Source organism: Rutidosis leptorrhynchoides, chromosome 7, assembly GCF_046630445.1.
Source record: "Rutidosis leptorrhynchoides isolate AG116_Rl617_1_P2 chromosome 7, CSIRO_AGI_Rlap_v1, whole genome shotgun sequence".
NCBI classification, from domain to species: domain Eukaryota; kingdom Viridiplantae; phylum Streptophyta; class Magnoliopsida; order Asterales; family Asteraceae; genus Rutidosis; species Rutidosis leptorrhynchoides.
In genome coordinates this window covers 37,573,329-37,590,487 of record NC_092339.1, presented here as the reverse complement: position 1 = coordinate 37,590,487, position 17,159 = coordinate 37,573,329, and the positions used below count along the sequence as shown (strand labels likewise).

General features: G+C 35.8%; 2 protein-coding genes across 2 annotated transcripts; both read right to left on the bottom strand.

Moving 5' to 3' along the window:
- Positions 1-243: 243 nt before the first annotated feature.
- Positions 244-1,474, bottom strand: LOC139859108 (uncharacterized). Its single transcript, XM_071847916.1, has 3 exons — positions 1,079-1,474; positions 945-997; positions 244-787 (listed from the first exon to the last, which is right to left on the bottom strand). The coding sequence occupies exons 1-3, from the start codon at positions 1,472-1,474 to the stop codon at positions 244-246; spliced, it is 993 nt and encodes a 330-aa protein (XP_071704017.1).
- Positions 1,475-4,661: 3,187 nt separating this feature from the next.
- LOC139857508 (BTB/POZ domain-containing protein At5g66560-like) lies at positions 4,662-15,830 on the bottom strand. Its single transcript, XM_071846288.1, has 4 exons — positions 15,821-15,830; positions 7,887-7,918; positions 6,611-7,807; positions 4,662-5,254 (listed from the first exon to the last, which is right to left on the bottom strand). Exons 2-4 carry the CDS (start codon positions 7,905-7,907, stop codon positions 4,712-4,714), a joined length of 1,761 nt encoding a protein of 586 aa, XP_071702389.1. The 5' UTR covers positions 7,908-7,918; positions 15,821-15,830; the 3' UTR covers positions 4,662-4,711.
- Between the last annotated feature and the right edge of the window lie 1,329 nt (positions 15,831-17,159).

The following is a 17,159-nucleotide window of genomic DNA, read 5'->3' as shown; positions in this document are numbered from 1 at the left end:
GGGCTTTAATGATTCGATTCTACAGCTGCAAATGGGGCATAAGATGCTTTGAATATCAAGACCTCTTTTAGAAAGGTTCAAACGAGTAGGGAGACGATCATGAGCCACTCGCCACATAAAGATGTTAATTTTGATAGGAATCACCTTAATCCATCTTGTTTTTAGATGAACAGTAGGCAAACGAATGTTATCTAAATATCTTCTTGTATCACTTACCAAATAAAAATTTTTGTTTCCGATTGCTCAAGTCAATGAATCAATAACTGTGGTAGGCAATATAGGATCAATGATTCCTTTCAAGTCCGCAAGATATTGCAAATTTCTACTACCCAAATTGTTTCTATTCCAAAACCACTTCCATTCCCCATTTATGTATTTCTCTGCAATCGTACAATTCTTATATGATGCCAAGTGAAACAAGCTGTTAAATGATTCACAAAAAGGTTTATCTGTTAACAAACAATCTGTCCAAAACCTTATGCTGCTACCACTGCCCAATTTAAATTTGATAGGATTTTGAGGTATTAAACTCTGATGTTGGGCCTCAACATAACACTTCACTATATTAGCCCAATAACCACGACTAGAATCAATTGAGTGTAATTTATCGACATCAGGACCATATATAGAAAATATCACATCTTTCCATAAGGCTTTTGATTCTGTGCTATATTTCCATACCCATTTGAATAAAAGTGCCATATTAAACGATTCCAAACTTCCAATATTTAGACCCCCTTTTTCAAACGAAGATAGGATTGTATCGCATTTGATCCAAGCCATTTTTCTACATTCATCGTCACCACCCCAATAGAATGAACATCGCAATCTCTCCAAGATATGAAGAACTTTTTTCGGACACTTGAATAATGAAAGATAGTATATGCCCAAACTACCGAGGACCGACTTAATAAGAGTAAGACGTCCTCCAAAAGATAGCATACGTGCCTTCCATGTAGATAATCTCTTCTTGAAACGTTCGATAATGGAATTCCAACTAGATATCAAATTCATATTCAACCCCAAAGGCAATCCCAAGTAGTTCATAGGAAACGACCCTTTAGACACTTTTTAATACCAAATCATCAAGTTCTGTTTGGTTAACTCCTACACCATAAAGATGTGATTTTTGAATATTTATCCTCAACCCCGAAGCTAGATGAAAAATCTTAAAGATACGAATAATATTATCCATTTCTTCACAACTCCATTCCGAGACTAGAATTGCATCATCCGCATAAAACAAATGAGGAATTTTCTTGTTAAACGAACCAACTTGAGCACCTTTTATGATTCCTGAATCAACAGCCTTTTTAATATCAACATGAAGACCTTCCATAATTATCAAAAATAAGAATGGACTTAACGGATCTCCTTGACGAAGCCCGCTCTTGATATAAAATTCGTTAGTTGGACTACCATTAACCAAAATTGAAGTACGTGCTTGATTCAAACACATACCAATCTCTTGCATTTCATACTTTTTAAGTTAGAACACGTCATCATTTTTATTGGGCCATATACTCGTATAAATGGTCACATACCAACTAGCCCCAGCTTGAAAATTTCAGTTATTTCGCATCCAACGGTTGAGAATTGATAATGTGAGAACCAGACACTCGTTGACCAATGGAAATGGAGTCACAGGAAAATGATGTACCCAGGGGCGAAAATTAGAAGGGGCGGAGGGGGGCGGCTGGATTTTCAATTTTTAGTGCAAAAATTTTGAGTTTTTCAATTATGCCCCCGGTGGATTTTTTTTTTTTTGCCCCAAAGTCTCCATATTTTGCCCTAAAACCTCTATATTTTGCCACAAGACCTTCATATTTTGCCCAAAAAATTTCACATTTTGCCCAAAAACTACCAAATTTTGCCCATAAACCTTCATATTTTGGCCAAAAAAAATTTGCTACATTTTAAAAAAAAATTCACCCCAGGTGAAAAAAATTTCTGCTTCCGCCACTGGATGTACCCCACCATTTGATTCCGTAACAAACGCGTTACATTGGAGTTTGTAGATTATGAGACCCCACCATACAAATTGACTAAAACCTTAAACCTACTTAACCAAAAAAACTGCCTAATTAGAAGTCATGGTAAACATCATATAACCACCATATTATGTAGTTTCATTAAGTATGACTAGTAGATTACAACAGTTATCAGACCTTCATAAATACCATAAATTTCCAAATATTCAAGATATTTAATGCACCAAGTGTCTCTAATTTTCAATTATTATGATCTAATTATTGGGCGTGAATTACTATATTAGACAACGAATTTTAGCTAGTAAGTATTTACTTGTGTTTGTGCTATTGTAGAAATTAGAAATAGAAATGATTATGATGGGCCAATTTAGAAAATTGTTGCTACTGATAAACTTGCAATAGGCCCAAATCCAACTAGTAGTTAATAGCTGATTAGATATCTAGCCCAATTGATCCAGGCTATCTTGAGAAGGTTACTGGACTAGAAACTTTTATCAGTTAGAGTATCATTTTCCCCATTTTCCGTTTGTTCCTTCTTCTATGCAATCTTGATCAAAAAAATACATTAAAGAATGACGATTTAATCAAAATATTATTTTTAAATGAACTACAAGATTTTTTTTTATTTTTTTTTTTGAAATGCCGTGGCAATTATAAAAAGTAACACGTTTAAAAAATAGCTGACTAAATTTAAGCTAAGAATAAAACGTTATCATCTTTCAAATTTTTCAAGAAACTTAATACCATTTATTAAAGCTTATCATGCTTAGTACCATCTTATTCGCTAATCGCAAAATCATTCGCAAAATGTATGTTTTTTTTTTTTCTTTTGCAATTGTGATAGCACTTTTGTAACCTTTTATTTGGAGCAAATTGTTATTTTGTGTTTCGAAAAAAATATTATTAATTAATATACTTAAAAAAAAATAAGATTATGCTATATACTCCGTAACATTTTGCGTCTTTGTTATAATTAAATGACCTTAACACTGTTTTGTATTTTTTTTCATACCATAACTAATAGCTCTTATGTTCCTGTTTTGTCAATGTTGCTGCTTCCCTAACTCCAAATTAATGTTTTGACGTCCAATCTAAAGTGATCCACTTATAGTAAAATATTTTTATTTTTATTATGTTGCATTAGAAGAATGGATAACACTAATACACAATAGATATATATTTCTAAGATAAGATATCTTTCAAGTTTTACAAAGTCGACCTAAAAAGCCATTTAGCTGCAAATGTGCAATGTCAATGGAAATTCTTAACCTAAAGAGAGATAATGAAAGTTCTTTTCCATTTAAGCATTTCATCAAACACATGGTGATCATAATAAACCATACAACTGAAAGTCACTATCACTACAAGAACAGCGACGTACTTCATGAAGCTAATCCAAACAACCCTTAAATTGCAATAAACTTACTAACTTAAGTTTATGACTTATATAGTATACCCTACAACTAATAAATCATTCAAAATGAGTTTATAAGTTTTTTCACATCTCAATAACAAACACTCATTTATGAAAAATCAAAAGGCCTAATTGTAGTCAAACATATAAGTCAATTAGAACAACGAGTTGAACGTATGGTACCTCATTGCAGTGGCGAAGCTTGGACTTTAAGATTGGGGAGACGAAAATAGTTCCAGCAAATATCATTGTTAAAGCATCGATAATTATAAACGTATCAACATACATTTATAAATAACAACAATGAATTAATATTTAATAATATTAAATTAATATTTAATACGAGTAATAATTATTATATTATATAAGGAGCAATAGGTACGTAATAATATTCGAGAACTAAAAATATAGGAATTAATAATTAATGACATGAATAATAAAAAAAAGATGATGCAGTTTGAGATATATTCAACTTTGATTCATGGGAATCGAGAAAGAAAAGCAATTGAAGGAGTCAGTCAGTCGAAGCACGATTAGTATTAGTATTTCTTTTAATTTGAGAACTGATCTACAATCAAAGCAAATTGAGGGGGCTAGATTTAACACTTGCTACATATGATCCCTATATATTAGAAAAACTGCTATTAAATCCAAAAGTTTTTGGGGTGGCTGGAGCCCACCCCTGCCATTGAAAAGCTTCGCCATTGCCTCATTGGACACATTTCCATCATGTAGGAAGGAGGTAAAAACGCGTACACCTCATTGGACTGAAGCCAAGTTTGAACGTCATTAGGGTTTAATGGTTTGTCAGAATGTAAGAGTTGAGAGCCAGGCTAGAGCAAGTGCGTTAAAGTAATGAGTTGTGTCGTTTTGGCGGTTAGGGTTTTGATGATGATTGGTGCGGTTGTTTTCTAGGGTTTTGAAGAAAGCTCTAGAAAACGTAAGAATGGGTGAGAGTTGGTGCAATGACCAAAATGCTCTCATAATTGTTGTGAAAGGACAATTGAGGAAGAAGGGAACAGTAGACTCGCAGGGGATAGGAGTAACTTTGAGCATCAGTGTATAAGAGTAATTTTTCGTTTATAAAATCACGTCATCACCCTTTAATATACTCTTATTAGGTAATGTCAAATTTCTCTTCAAGTGTGTTGTCTCGTAGAATTCATAAAGTAAACAAATATTAAATAGAAATTTAATTCAGTCACACAAAATATACTCCATAGCAACTAAGTACTAACAATATCACAAATTCACAATATTCTCTCTCATAAAAAATAATATTACCACCGGTAACCAAAATAAACAACTATCGTTTAGACCGACGGTGGTTCACATGACTACTCCGACCACCTTTTCGAGTCTCGACTACAGTTGGCTCATGCGAATCACACACTTGAGTCTTAAACGTACACCCAAATTTCCTCGTGACCGAGTCTCTCCAACCCACCTTATCAATTTTCTCAATCGCTTTTTTCATTGTCGTACACTCACGCTCCAATTCATGTACCCGCGTCCTCATGCTATCCATTCCTAATCGTAACACCTGATTCTCTCTCACAGCCGCCCTCCACGTCACCTCACCCGCTCTTTCGTCCTCTTGTTGCCCATCTTCTTGTCGTATTCCTGCTGGTGACCTCTCCCAATCCGACGCTCCTAATTCACCCGCCATTAACGTCCCAGCTATCGCCTGTCGTAGCTGAAGCTGCTCAAAAAACAACACTTGCACTACCGCTCGCAGCGGAAGCCGTTCGTTTTGCGCAGCGTGAGTGCACGCTTCTAATGTTAGTTTTCGACAGTCTAGTACTCCCGAAACTTTCTCACGGTCGGCCTCCGATATCCACGGATGCGCCTGAAAAATTTACAAAAGAATGAGTACTTTCTAATTCAGCTTCAAAGCGCGTTCGAAATTATCCAACTTACTATTTATATTTGTTCAAAAAAAAAAAAAAAAGCCTATAACTGAATTTTTTTTTAACGGCCAAAATTTCATCTGAATTTTTTTTTAACGGCCAAAATTTCATTAATAAAAAGACTACCTAACGAGCAGCTAGGAAAGCCTTAAAAAAGCTTACAACGGCTTATGAGCCAAGAATTCTAGATTACAATATCTTTTCCTCTAGACATTAACCAACTAAATGAAAACAAACAAATAGACTCGAAAGCACACATTTCATCAATGCCCGGGAATTGAACAAGACGCCGTATCTAAACTCAAGCCTTTTTTAACGAAAAAAAACTTATATAACAAAAAGGACTTTCACTAAACCGATGAAACAACCAACAAAACGATATTTATTAATCTTAATGAAAAATAAATTGAGTTAAACTTACAAACTAGTAGTAAAAAGCGGTCGAAACGACGCAACAGTTTTACTAGTGTATTGTCGCAAGAGATTTAAAAACGGGTAAAACGACGGTCAACGATTAAACAACCGTCAACAACGGTATAAAACGGTAAACGGCGGTCAAAAGCTAAAAAAAAGGGTCAAGAGAAGGTCGAGACGATTGTTGACCAACATCTTTAAATAAATTTACAACATAACATTTCAAACATAAACATTTCAAACATAAATATAAATATTCAAATTAAAGTCAAATATCTATGTTTACTTTGAAATATTTATGTTTGAAATGTTTAAGATTTAAATATATAAAAAAATTCAACGTTGTTCAATATCCGTCTCGACTTCGTTTTGATCATTGCAACGCTTCAAGTTACCGACCATTTCGTCCCCGTCAGCGTCTTTTACAACATTGGGTAAAAGCATGGTTGCAAAAATCGGAAAAAATCGCCGAGAACTCGGCGAGAACTCGGAAAATCAATCCTGGCGAGAACTCGTTTGTGAATCGGCAAAAAAATCGGTCAACGCTTAATTTATTGGTCAACGACCGATTTCTCAGAAAAATCGGTCAACTTCTCGGAAAAATCGGTCAAATCTCGGAAATTATCTCAAAAGTATAATATTTATATATATATTTATACAAAAATATGTATTTATATTAAAAGTCAACAAAAGTCAAGCACCGAGTTCTCTCGAGTTCTCCCCGAGTTCTCCGAGAACTCCTAAAAATTATGCCGCCGAGAACTACCCGAATTCCGAGTTCTTCAACCTTGGGTAAAAGTGACATTTATTAAATTAAATATATATTTACAATACTAAAAATTTTCTATGGTAAGATTTATTTTGAAACGGAGGGATAATACCTTAATATAAACGTCGACGGCTCTATAAAGACCGTCATCATAAACCCTAGCATTTTCCGGCAATGCAACGGCAAGTTCACAAAACTTCTCCGGTTTAAGATTAGCATCTAAAGCGATCTCCGACAAATACCCATCGATTAATTTCCCGACGAGCATTAACGCTTGAGGTTTATCCTCCACATTTTGAAGAAACTGAGCTAATATCCTTTGAATACAATCAACATCATATAACGTTTCACTGAGATACGAATAACTCGGCATTAGAAGCTCGTCTATAGTCGCTTGTTCGAATCCGAACCCGATATTCTTCTCTAAAACCGATTTAGTCTCATCAGACGTGTTCAAAATGTTTGCTGTTCTTAACATTCCGAAAAATATCTTCATATCCGATGAAGATCCAGAACAGTTTTGTTCTGGAAGATTCGTAACGATTGTTTCCAATAGCTCCTTTTGATCAACCTCTGCTGGTTTAGATGTATGCGTAGGTTTTCGATTTGTGCGATTGATCCCTGGAATGTGTTTCTTTGCATAACAAAGAAGACAGTTTTTGATGATTCCGTTATCTAGATTTTGACTTTTCATGGCTTTAATTGCACGGTTAAATAACGGCGGACTAACGACAGTTAGTTCATCGATCCACCAATCTTCTTTAGTTGGTGTTGTTTCACTTACTGGCCAACTAAAAAGGGACGGATCGAACGAAGAAACTTTGGCAACAATTGAGTTGATGCATCTTTCGACAATGGCAAGAGAGTCAGCCAAAGGCATAAGAGATTCACATGATTTCAACGTCACTATCGAATCTTTTAAACTTTTTAAAACCGTTTGTGTTAGAAAGATCTCCGTTTTTGAAACGAGATTATCTTCACAATACTCTTCGGTCATCTCCAACGTTTCTCCAGCGCAACGTAGCGGAGCTACGTTGGACGATGACAACTCGATTTTAACGGTGTAACAGAATTTAGCTGCCATCTCAAACGCTTCCGGACCTCCTGGAAAGTCCGGAAACGCAAGATGGCAGTTACGTTCCTCCACCTCCGGCGCCACCACAGGCGCCGGAGTCTCATTTTTTTCATGGATCTCATCTTTATCTTCTTGATTATCATTCTTTTGAGCCGAAACAGGACTCGAATTGAGATTAACTTCTTGTTCTGTTATTAAGTCATGAAGCTTTTTACTCTTGGCCATTAAAGGAAACTGAAAGCATTTCATCAAACAATTAGTTTGCAACTTAAAATCAAATAATGTGAATAATTGCTTACTAGTTTGAGCTAACCTTATGAAGATGGAAGGTCATTTCATCGACATCTATGTTGGGAAAGTTAATCTGATGAGTCAAAGTATTTTGCAGATTTTAGAGTCTGATGATGTTAGAGTCTGAGGAGCAGATGATGTTAGAGTCTGAAGTTTTCAAAAGTCAACTGCCGAATGATTTCTTGTTGATAAAGCCATTTGAAGATTCTGGAAGATCTCTTTTATATTTAGAAGATATATGATGATGCGTTTTTGTGTTTATCTTCCAGAATTAATCTCCTTAAGTTTAGCTTTGATCCTTGTATATCTTTTCCTATTTTGTAGAGTAGTTTGTTAAGAAACCAAATCTGGAAGATTTGGTTCTTCTTGTATAAATACACGTTTATGTTTGCAGTTTTTATATATATATCAAAAACACGATTGTGCTTAATATATTATTGGTTTTCTTCTAATTCGTGTTCTCTTAATTTTCTGCACTTTAATTCCTATTGTTTGTGTGAAATTAAGAGTCTGGTGTTCATAGTTGAATTACTGTGAACTAATAACTGGTATCAGAGCGGGTAAGGTGTAAATCCGTCAAAGGTAATCTTTAAAACGATCTATTTTTCATCTTTGAAGAAATCAAGATGTCTACCAGTACAATTGTTACTCCAGTCATGGCTGGAAAAGGTGTGCCGATTTTTGATGGCACAGACTTTGCAACATGGAAGCTAAAAGTTCTATGGTTTCTTGGATCTGTTCATGAAGATGCAGAAACTGTCCTTACCACAGGACCCATTACACCAGGTCAAATGGTCGATGCTGTTCCTGGATCAGATACTGTTGCTGCACAACCTGCTTATTTTCGTTCAACTCCAAGAGAAAGATGGACAGAAGCAGAAGCTATAAAGTTTAAGCTTGACAGCAAAATAAGAAGTATTATTGGTAATGCTGTCACTGTTCCTATTCTCAGGAAAATTAGTCATGCCAAGACTGCTAAAGCTATGTGGGATCTTTTACTTAATGATTATGAAGGAGTCACAGTTGTTAAGACTCAAAAGAGAAAGAATCTGATCAGATGCTATGAAAACTTTGCTGCTGAGCCTAAAGAATCCTTAAGTGATCTCCACTCAAGGTTTCAGGTTTTGATAAATGATCTTGAAAGTGTTGGTATAGAAAAGACACAACAAGTTTTGTGTCAAAAGTTCATTGAATTACTACCTTCAAACTTTGAATCGGTTATTACTTCTATGGTAATAAGTGAGAAGATTGAAGGGTATGAGCTAAGTGAGTTGTTTGGTATTCTATCAAATTTTGAAGAAACACAGTTGAAGAACAAGATCAATGTTAAGAAGGTTGCTAAAGATCCAGAGGCAGCTTTGGTGGCTACTACAAAGAAGAACAAACAGTTGTTCTCCAGTTACTCTAGTAAGGTTGAATCTGAGGATGATGAAACTTCTGATGATAGTGAATCTGAAGAAGATGAGGAAGATGATGATCTGGAGGCCCAGATAGCTCTTTTGGCTCAGAGAGTTGAGCAAAGAAAGTTTGGTTTTAAGAAGGGTAAAGGTAAGAGTTCATTTGATCCAAAGAAAGCTAAGTGTTTCAAGTGTGGTAAGATAGGGCATATAGCTGCTGATTGCTGGTCTAAGGTTGAAGGAGGTTCAGATTCCTACAAGTCTGTTGACAAAGCAAGAAAGTACAAGTTGAAGTACAAGAAATTAAAGAATGAAGCTGAGAAGGCAAAGGGTAAAGAACAGGAGAAGGCTTTGTATACTGAAACATGGGAGGATGAAGATTCATCATCAGATGATGAGGAAGACAAGTGTTTTATGGCTTTAACTGAAATGGTTGGTGGATCCAGTAATTTTGAAGAGGATCTGAAGGCTATTGAGAAGATGGATATGGATAGTTCTTGTAATAAAATTTCTGCCTATAAGGTACAAAACTTTGTGAACTATTTTGATAATGAAAAAGTGAGAATGTTTCAGTACTTGTTGCTTGACTTTAAGTGGTGTTTAGAAGACATTGATAGGTTAAGAACACAAATCTTTGATCTTAAACAGTCAATTATGGAAAAAGATGCTGAAATTAAAGGATTAAAATCGTGTGAGGCTGAATTAGACACTTATAAAATGGCATATGCTGAAGAAACTAAAAGATTAAATACAGAATTAGGAAGATCAATTAAAAGGTCAAAACATTATGAGTCAATTTGTAGATCTTGGTGTGTATCTTCTAAAAAGAATTCTGATGCTATTGCCAAACAAATTCCAGATGATGTTAAGGCTATATTAGGTGAAAACTACATATTAGACAATAATGTGGAAGCTGATCCTAATAGATTTAAACCTGATATTTTACCAGATACTTTTGTAAAGTTTGATGGTGATAAAAAGATTTTGACAAATGCTTTTGTAAAATCATTAGATCCTGTTGAGCCTTTAGACATCATTGTACTTGAGAGCAGAGATCCTTTAGAGTCTGAAATTTTGTTACCATCAGACTCTAACTGGTCAGAAAGTAAAAGTCAATCAGAGTCTGAACTTGAGAAATCTTCAGACTCTAACAGTTTAGATTTGAAAATTAAAAGTGAATGTTCTGACCAGGAGTCTATCACCCATGAGTCAAGTTGCAAGGACATATCTGATTTATCTTCTGTTACTAGTACCAGTCCAGATTCTAAAAGGTCAAAAAGAAAGTCAAAGTCCAAACAGACTAAGACTATTCGAAAACTTAAAAAGGAAATTTCAAAACTTAATAATGTAATCAAAAGTAAAGAGAAATCTCCTGTTAAGAGTACATGTTGTCTTCCAAAGAGAATTGAAAAGTGTTGGAAACCCAAAGTCTGTGAAAGTGAAAGTGTTTTGAAATCTGTTAAAGACAAGTTGATCTGGATTGGTAACAAAGCTTTTGTATGGAGAGTAAAAGATTCTCCTATTGAACCCACTGAAAAGTGGGTTCCCTCCAAGAATTAATTGTGTAGTTGTTTGTGTCTTGTGTAGCAGGGTAGTAAGTGGTATCTGGATAGTGGCTGCTCAAGACATATGACTGGATGCAAAGAACATCTTGTAGAGTTTGTAGAAGAGAAGGGTCCTCCTGTGAGATATGGTGATAATTCTGTTGCAAAGACAGTTGGTTATGGTACTGTGAAAGCTGGTAGTGTTACTTTGATGAAAGTTGCCTTAGTTGAAGGGTTGATGCATAATCTGCTAAGTGTTAGTCAAATTGCTGATGAAGACTGTGAAATAAGAATCAGAAAGAAAGCTGGTATTATTTATGATCCAAAAGGTAGGCCAACACTTGTGGCCTGGAGACATCAGAATGTGTATGTATTGGATCTGAATTCTGTTAATTCTGGTATTGAGACATGTTTGTATTCTCAGACTGTAAATGAGCTAAATTGGCTGTGGCATAAAAGACTTTCTCATCTTAATTTTAAGAATATAAATGAGCTGTCTAAGAAGAAATTGGTGAGAGGTCTTCCACAGCAACCCTTTAAGAAAGATAAGCCATGTTCTGCTTGTATTATGGGTAAACAAACCAAAACCAAGTTTCCTTCAAAAACCCTGGCTACCATTTGTGATCCACTTCACATGCTTCATATGGATCTGTTTGGTCCAATGAATACTAGTAGTTTGGGTGGAAAAAGGTATACTCTTGTGATTGTTGATGAGTATTCCAGATTTACTTGGGTTATTTTCTTGGCTGCAAAGAGTGATGCTCCTGAAGAAATCATCAGGTTGATCAAAAGAGAGCAGGTTCAAAAGGGTATTCTTGTTAAACAGTTAAGAAGTGATCATGGTACTGAGTTCAAAAATGTTACTTTAATTGATTTTTGTGAAGAATCTGGAATTGGTCAAAACTTCTCTGCTGTAAGAACTCCTCAACAGAATGGAGTTGCTGAAAGAAGAAACAGAACCCTTATTGAAGCAGCTAGAACTATGCTATGTCAATCGAATGTAGCTTTAAGGTTCTGGGCTGAAGCTGTAAACACAGCATGTTACACTCAAAATAGGTCACTGATTGTGAAGAAACATGGTAAAACTCCTTATGAGTTATATCACAAAAAGGTGCCTACTATTCATTATTTTCAAGTTTTTGGGTGTAAGCGCTACATTTTAAATCAAAGAGATCAGCTTGATAAGATGAAGCCAAAGTCTGATGAAGGTATTTTTATGGGATATTCTTCTGTATCTAAAGCTTATAGAGTTTACAATCAGAGGAGAATGAAGATTGAAGAATCTATCAATGTTTCTTTTGATGAAAGCTCCTTAGAAATGGATCAATCATCCAATTCTGAGAATTCTGCACTTGAAGAAATGTCTAAGTTAATTTCAGAGAACATTGTTCAGACTCTGGATTCAGAGTCTGAGTCTGATGAACAGTGGTCAGACTCTAAAAATATTATTGCTGAAGGTGTTCATACAGAAGAATCTACACAAGAAGAAGAGATTGTTGTTAATCAAGAGAGTGGCCAATCATCAGATACCACCTCAGATCCCATTGTACCTATCAGAAGATCTTCAAGAAGCATAGTTCATCCAAAGCATCTTGATGATTATGTTGTGGATACTACAGGGTTACCCAAGACTAGTTCTTCTAATCAGGCTGCTGTGTCTGAATCTGCCATAGCTAATTTCTGTTTGTTTTCAAGTTTTCTTTCACTTATTGAGCCTAAGAAGATTGATGAGGCACTAGGTGATGATGACTGGAATGAGGCTATGACTGAAGAACTTACAGAGTTTGAAAGGAATGAAGTATGGGAATTGGTTCCAAAGCCTGATGATAAAACTATCATTGGCACAAAATGGGTATTCAGGAACAAGGTGGATAAAGATGGTATTGTTATCAGAAATAAGGCAAGGTTGGTTGCTCAAGGGTACAGGCAAGAAGAAGGGATAGATTATGATGAGACTTTTGCTCCTGTGGCTAGAATTGAAGCTATCAGATTGTTTTTGTCTCATGCTGCTCACAAAGGGTTTAAGGTATCTCAAATGGATGTGAAGAGTGCTTTCTTGAATGGAGTTTTGCAAGAAGAGGTGTATGTGAAACAACCTCCTGGTTATGTAAGTAAGAAATTTCCAAAACATGTTTACAAATTGAAAAAGGCATTGTATGGTCTGAAGCAAGCTCCAAGAGCCTGGTATGATACCTTGTCAACATTTCTTCTAGAAAATAATTTTTCCAGAGGAGCTATTGACAAGACTTTGTTTGTCAAAAAGGACAAAGGTGATGTGCTACTTGTTCAAATTTATGTAGATGACATTATATTTGGGTCTACTAATCCTAACTTGGGAAAATGGTTTTCTGATATTATGTCAAAAGAGTATAGAATGAGTAATTTGTGTACATTAAACTATTTTCTTGGGTTGCAAATAAAACAAAGTTCTGAGGGTATTTTTATAAACCAGAGTAACTATATTGCTAACATGTTAGACAAATATGGTTTCAAAAATTGTTCTTCTATAAGAACACCAATGAGCATTTCTGAAAAACTTGATAAGGATGAGTCTGGTAAACCCACTTGTCAATCAACCTATAGAGGTTTGATTGGATCTTTGTTATACTTAACTGCAAGTAGACCTGATATAATGTTTGCTACATGTCTTTGTGCACGTTACCAATCTGACCCTAAGGAGTCTCATTACAAAGCTGTGAAAAGGATTTTTAGGTACTTAAAAGGTACCCCTAACCTGGGTCTTTGGTATCCCAAAGACTCAGGGTTTGATCTAATTGGTTACACAGATGCAGACTATGCAGGTTGCAAGTTAGACAGGAAAAGCACTTCTGGTGGATGTCAATTGTTAGGTGGAAAACTGGTTAGCTGGTCTAGTAAGAAGCAAAACTCTGTTGCTACTTCTACAGCAGAAGCTGAATATGTTGCTGCAGGAAGCTGCTGTGCTCAATTACTTTGGATGCAACATCAACTTTTGGATTTTGGGTTGACATTGTCCAACACTCCAATCATGTGTGACAATGAGAGTGCAATTGCTATTACTGAGAATCCAGTGTTTCACTCAAGAACAAAGCACATTGAAATCAGACATCATTTTATAAGGGATTGTGTTGAAAAGGGCAAAGTGTATTTGAAGCATATTGGTACAAAGGATCAATTGGCAGATATTTTTACTAAGGCACTTAATGAAGAAAGGCATTTTTATCTTCTTGGACAACTTGGAATGTTAAATCCATCTAGTGAAATGTTGTCTAGTGATGACTCTTCCGGAGTCTGATGTTTTAATGAGTCTGGATGAGGTAATGCTATTTCAGAGTCTGAGATGGTGTGACTCTGGTGTATTTTTGATGTAATTTTGTGTAAATTATTTTCTATCTTGAGTCAAATAAAGTTTTTTTTTTTTTCTTGTTCTGTTTTAGGTAAGTTTATTTTTCTTTATTCTATTTCTTATAATAAAAGGGTCAAAACTGTAACTTTTTGAGGAGGTAAATGGTAAAATTTTTGGCGGTGTCAGAATTATTTAATAGGGTTTAAATTTTAAATTTTTTTGTCAAATCAGTCGATCATCTCAAAACCCTCATCTGTTTTTCGAAATTCTCTTGCGATTACAATGGCGAACATGAAATTCATCCCTTTTGTTCTGGAACCAACTGAAAGGATGCATCGAGCAAAGGATTTTAGAGGTAATAAGGAGGTACAGGTATCGGTGAACAATAGGGTAGCTTGTGGTAGAATTCCAGAAGGGTTTGCTAATGAGGGATATGAGGAATTGATGCTATTTATGAGGAATCATCCTTTGAAGGATGCCTTCTTTAAGACAACGGTGATGTATCCTGAGATGCTGGCTGAGTTCTGGTACACTTGTAATGGGAACAGAGAAGCAAGGTCAATTACTGGTACTTACAGGAATGGTAACAACACCTTAACAATTACTGAAAATCATTTAAGGGCTGCTTTAAACCTTCCTTTTAATGAGAATTTTGTTCGAACAGCAGCAAAATCTGCTGTACGAAATTGTTTTAACCTAGTTGGTCAGCCCTTAACCAATTCTAGTGTCAAAATCAGTATGTTCAGTCCAAGGTGGATGTTTCTATTGTCAAATATAATCAGAAGTTTGAGTTTTAAATGTGGGAGTCTAACTGAAATAAATGATTTTGAGGCTCATATTTTTGATGCCATGGTAACAGGGAGAAATATAGACTTTGCACGTCTGTATTTTAATGAACTCTTAGTGCTTACTGAAAAACCTTTAAGAGATCACAATGTGCCATTCATAAGATTTATGAGTCTAATGTTTGAACAAGCAATGACACCAATTTTGTACAATGGTTTGCAAACTTTTAATGTCTATGAGTACAGGTATTTACCTGAATGCAGTGTCAAAATGTTTCATAGGCACATTGTTGATGGTCAAGAAGTCCCTCTTACAGCTGCAATGATGCATTGGGTCAATTTGGGCCGTGCAGACCAACCTGCAGATCCTGAGCAATCAGAATCTGAAGGGGCATCTTCTTCAGGATCTGAGCAATCAGAATCTGAAGAAGGTCACAACAATGGTCAACAACATTCAACAGAATCTGAACATTCAGTTTCTACCCCCCCAATTACTCCACCCCATATTGTCAATCAAACAGAGCAGGCTGAAGATATGGTTGAAGAAACACCACTTCAATCTAACCCATTTTCACCCACTGCTACTGAGCAAATATCTTCATCAAACAACCTTATGAACTCCCCAGTTCATACAGAGAATACCACCATACTTGAACCCTTAGATGATTCAGCACCTGTGAATTCACCATTACAATTCACTAGGCAAGATGGTGCTAGTACTGTTTCTTCACCTCTGCTAGAGGTTGTTGCAAGCAGTGCTTTGACCTTAACCAAACCTGATAGGTTAGTTAACTTGGATACCCACATTACAGTTACTGATGCAACCCCCTCAGTTAACTTACAAACAGAGGTCCCAATCCTGGACTCATCAAACCAAATTCAACAACCTACTGAAATGGCCAAACCTACTTCTACCTCAGACTTAAGTCTGTCACTACCTTTCCAGAGCATGTCATCCTTACACACTCTTGCACAGGCTGCCAATGCCACACTCATGTCACAGGGTGTGGTACAGGCCTCAACACCTTCTTTATCCAAGGATTGCTTTTCTTCACAACAGGAAAGTCATGAGGATATACCAACCATACCCACATCTATTGACACTGCAGGTCAGACTGGGGCACCAGTTGAATTGGTTGGCTTGAATAAGGCTTTGACTAATTTGACTAAGAAGTTTGATGACAAACTATCTGTTGTGCAGTCTGATCTTTCTAAAAACTTTAATAATAATTTTGTTTCAAAATCAGAGTTGATGGAGGTGAGGAGGTTGGTTGGGGAGTTGCAGGGTGGTGCTGGTAATTCAAATTCTGTGGTGATGTTTAATGACAGGTTGGATGTATTGGAAAAGAAAGTTGATGGGGTAGAAAGTTGTTTTACAGGGTTTGCTTCTGATTTGGTTACTTTAAAAAATCAACAAGCTGAAATCTGGGAAATCATATCTTCTCTTCAGGTGGATGATGTCAAAAAGGGGGAGAAAAGAAAGAGAGTTGATGATGCAGAGGTTGCTGGTGATAAGAATAAGAGAGCTGCTGTTGAGGGGGAGAATCAAATTGAGGGGGAGCACATTGTTGATGAGGTTGTGGTTTCAGAAAATGTGGTTGAGAATGTTACTGTTGGTGATGAAATTGTTGCTGGTGGTGTTAAGGATAAGGGTAAAAATGTTGCAGCTGTTGGTGAGATGATTGCAGAATCTGCTGGTGATATTTCTGAAAATCCTGCGGTCTTGAATGATCTGAGAGCTAAGTTGAATAAAAGGTTTAGATTTAGAAGGTATGAAGGAGAAGTGTTGAAGGTTGAAATTGATAGGACTGAGTATGATGGAGTGTGTTTGTTTCTGACTTTATCTCATGCTTCTGATAAAAGATTAAGGGTGAAGTTGAATCAAATATTGAGGTTAGGATTTTGTGAATGGAGAGGAATTGCATTTGGTTTGAGAGGTTGTGAAGGTGACAGGGTGATTTTAAGTGAGGTGTTTAAGAGGATTTTTATGTTTGTGCATCTGGTGTTTGAAGAAGGGTTTATTAGTTTGAAGGATTATGAAGTTTTCTGTGAAGCCTTTAATTTGAGAAAGAAAGAAAGAAGGGTCAAGAGGATAGTTGATACATATGCTGTTCCTGAACATATGGAGTTTATAGATGATTTTTATGTTGAGTATTTGGATGCATTGCTGGTTAAAACTTCTAATGGAAGGAGAATGTTGATTAGAGTGGATCAGTTTGAGGATGCTAATATTGAGCTGCTATT

What these genes read in the sequence shown, in the direction of transcription:
- LOC139859108 (XM_071847916.1), bottom strand. Translation starts at nt 1,474, where the DNA reads ATGCAAGAGATTGGTATGTGTTTGAATCAAGCACGTACTTCAATTTTG. An exon ending in AAACAGAACTTGATGATTTG is followed by an intron (nt 998 to 1,078) that starts GTATTAAAAAGT and finishes TTTGATATCTAG; the next exon opens with TTGGAATTCCATTATCGAAC. An exon ending in ATTATCTACATGGAAGGCAC is followed by an intron (nt 788 to 944) that starts GTATGCTATCTT and finishes CGATGAATGTAG; the next exon opens with AAAAATGGCTTGGATCAAAT.
- LOC139857508 (XM_071846288.1), bottom strand. Translation starts at nt 7,907, where the DNA reads ATGACCTTCCATCTTCATAAG. An exon ending in TGACCTTCCATCTTCATAAG is followed by an intron (nt 7,808 to 7,886) that starts GTTAGCTCAAAC and finishes AAATGCTTTCAG; the next exon opens with TTTCCTTTAATGGCCAAGAG. An exon ending in CCGTCGACGTTTATATTAAG is followed by an intron (nt 5,255 to 6,610) that starts GTATTATCCCTC and finishes TAAATTTTTCAG; the next exon opens with GCGCATCCGTGGATATCGGA.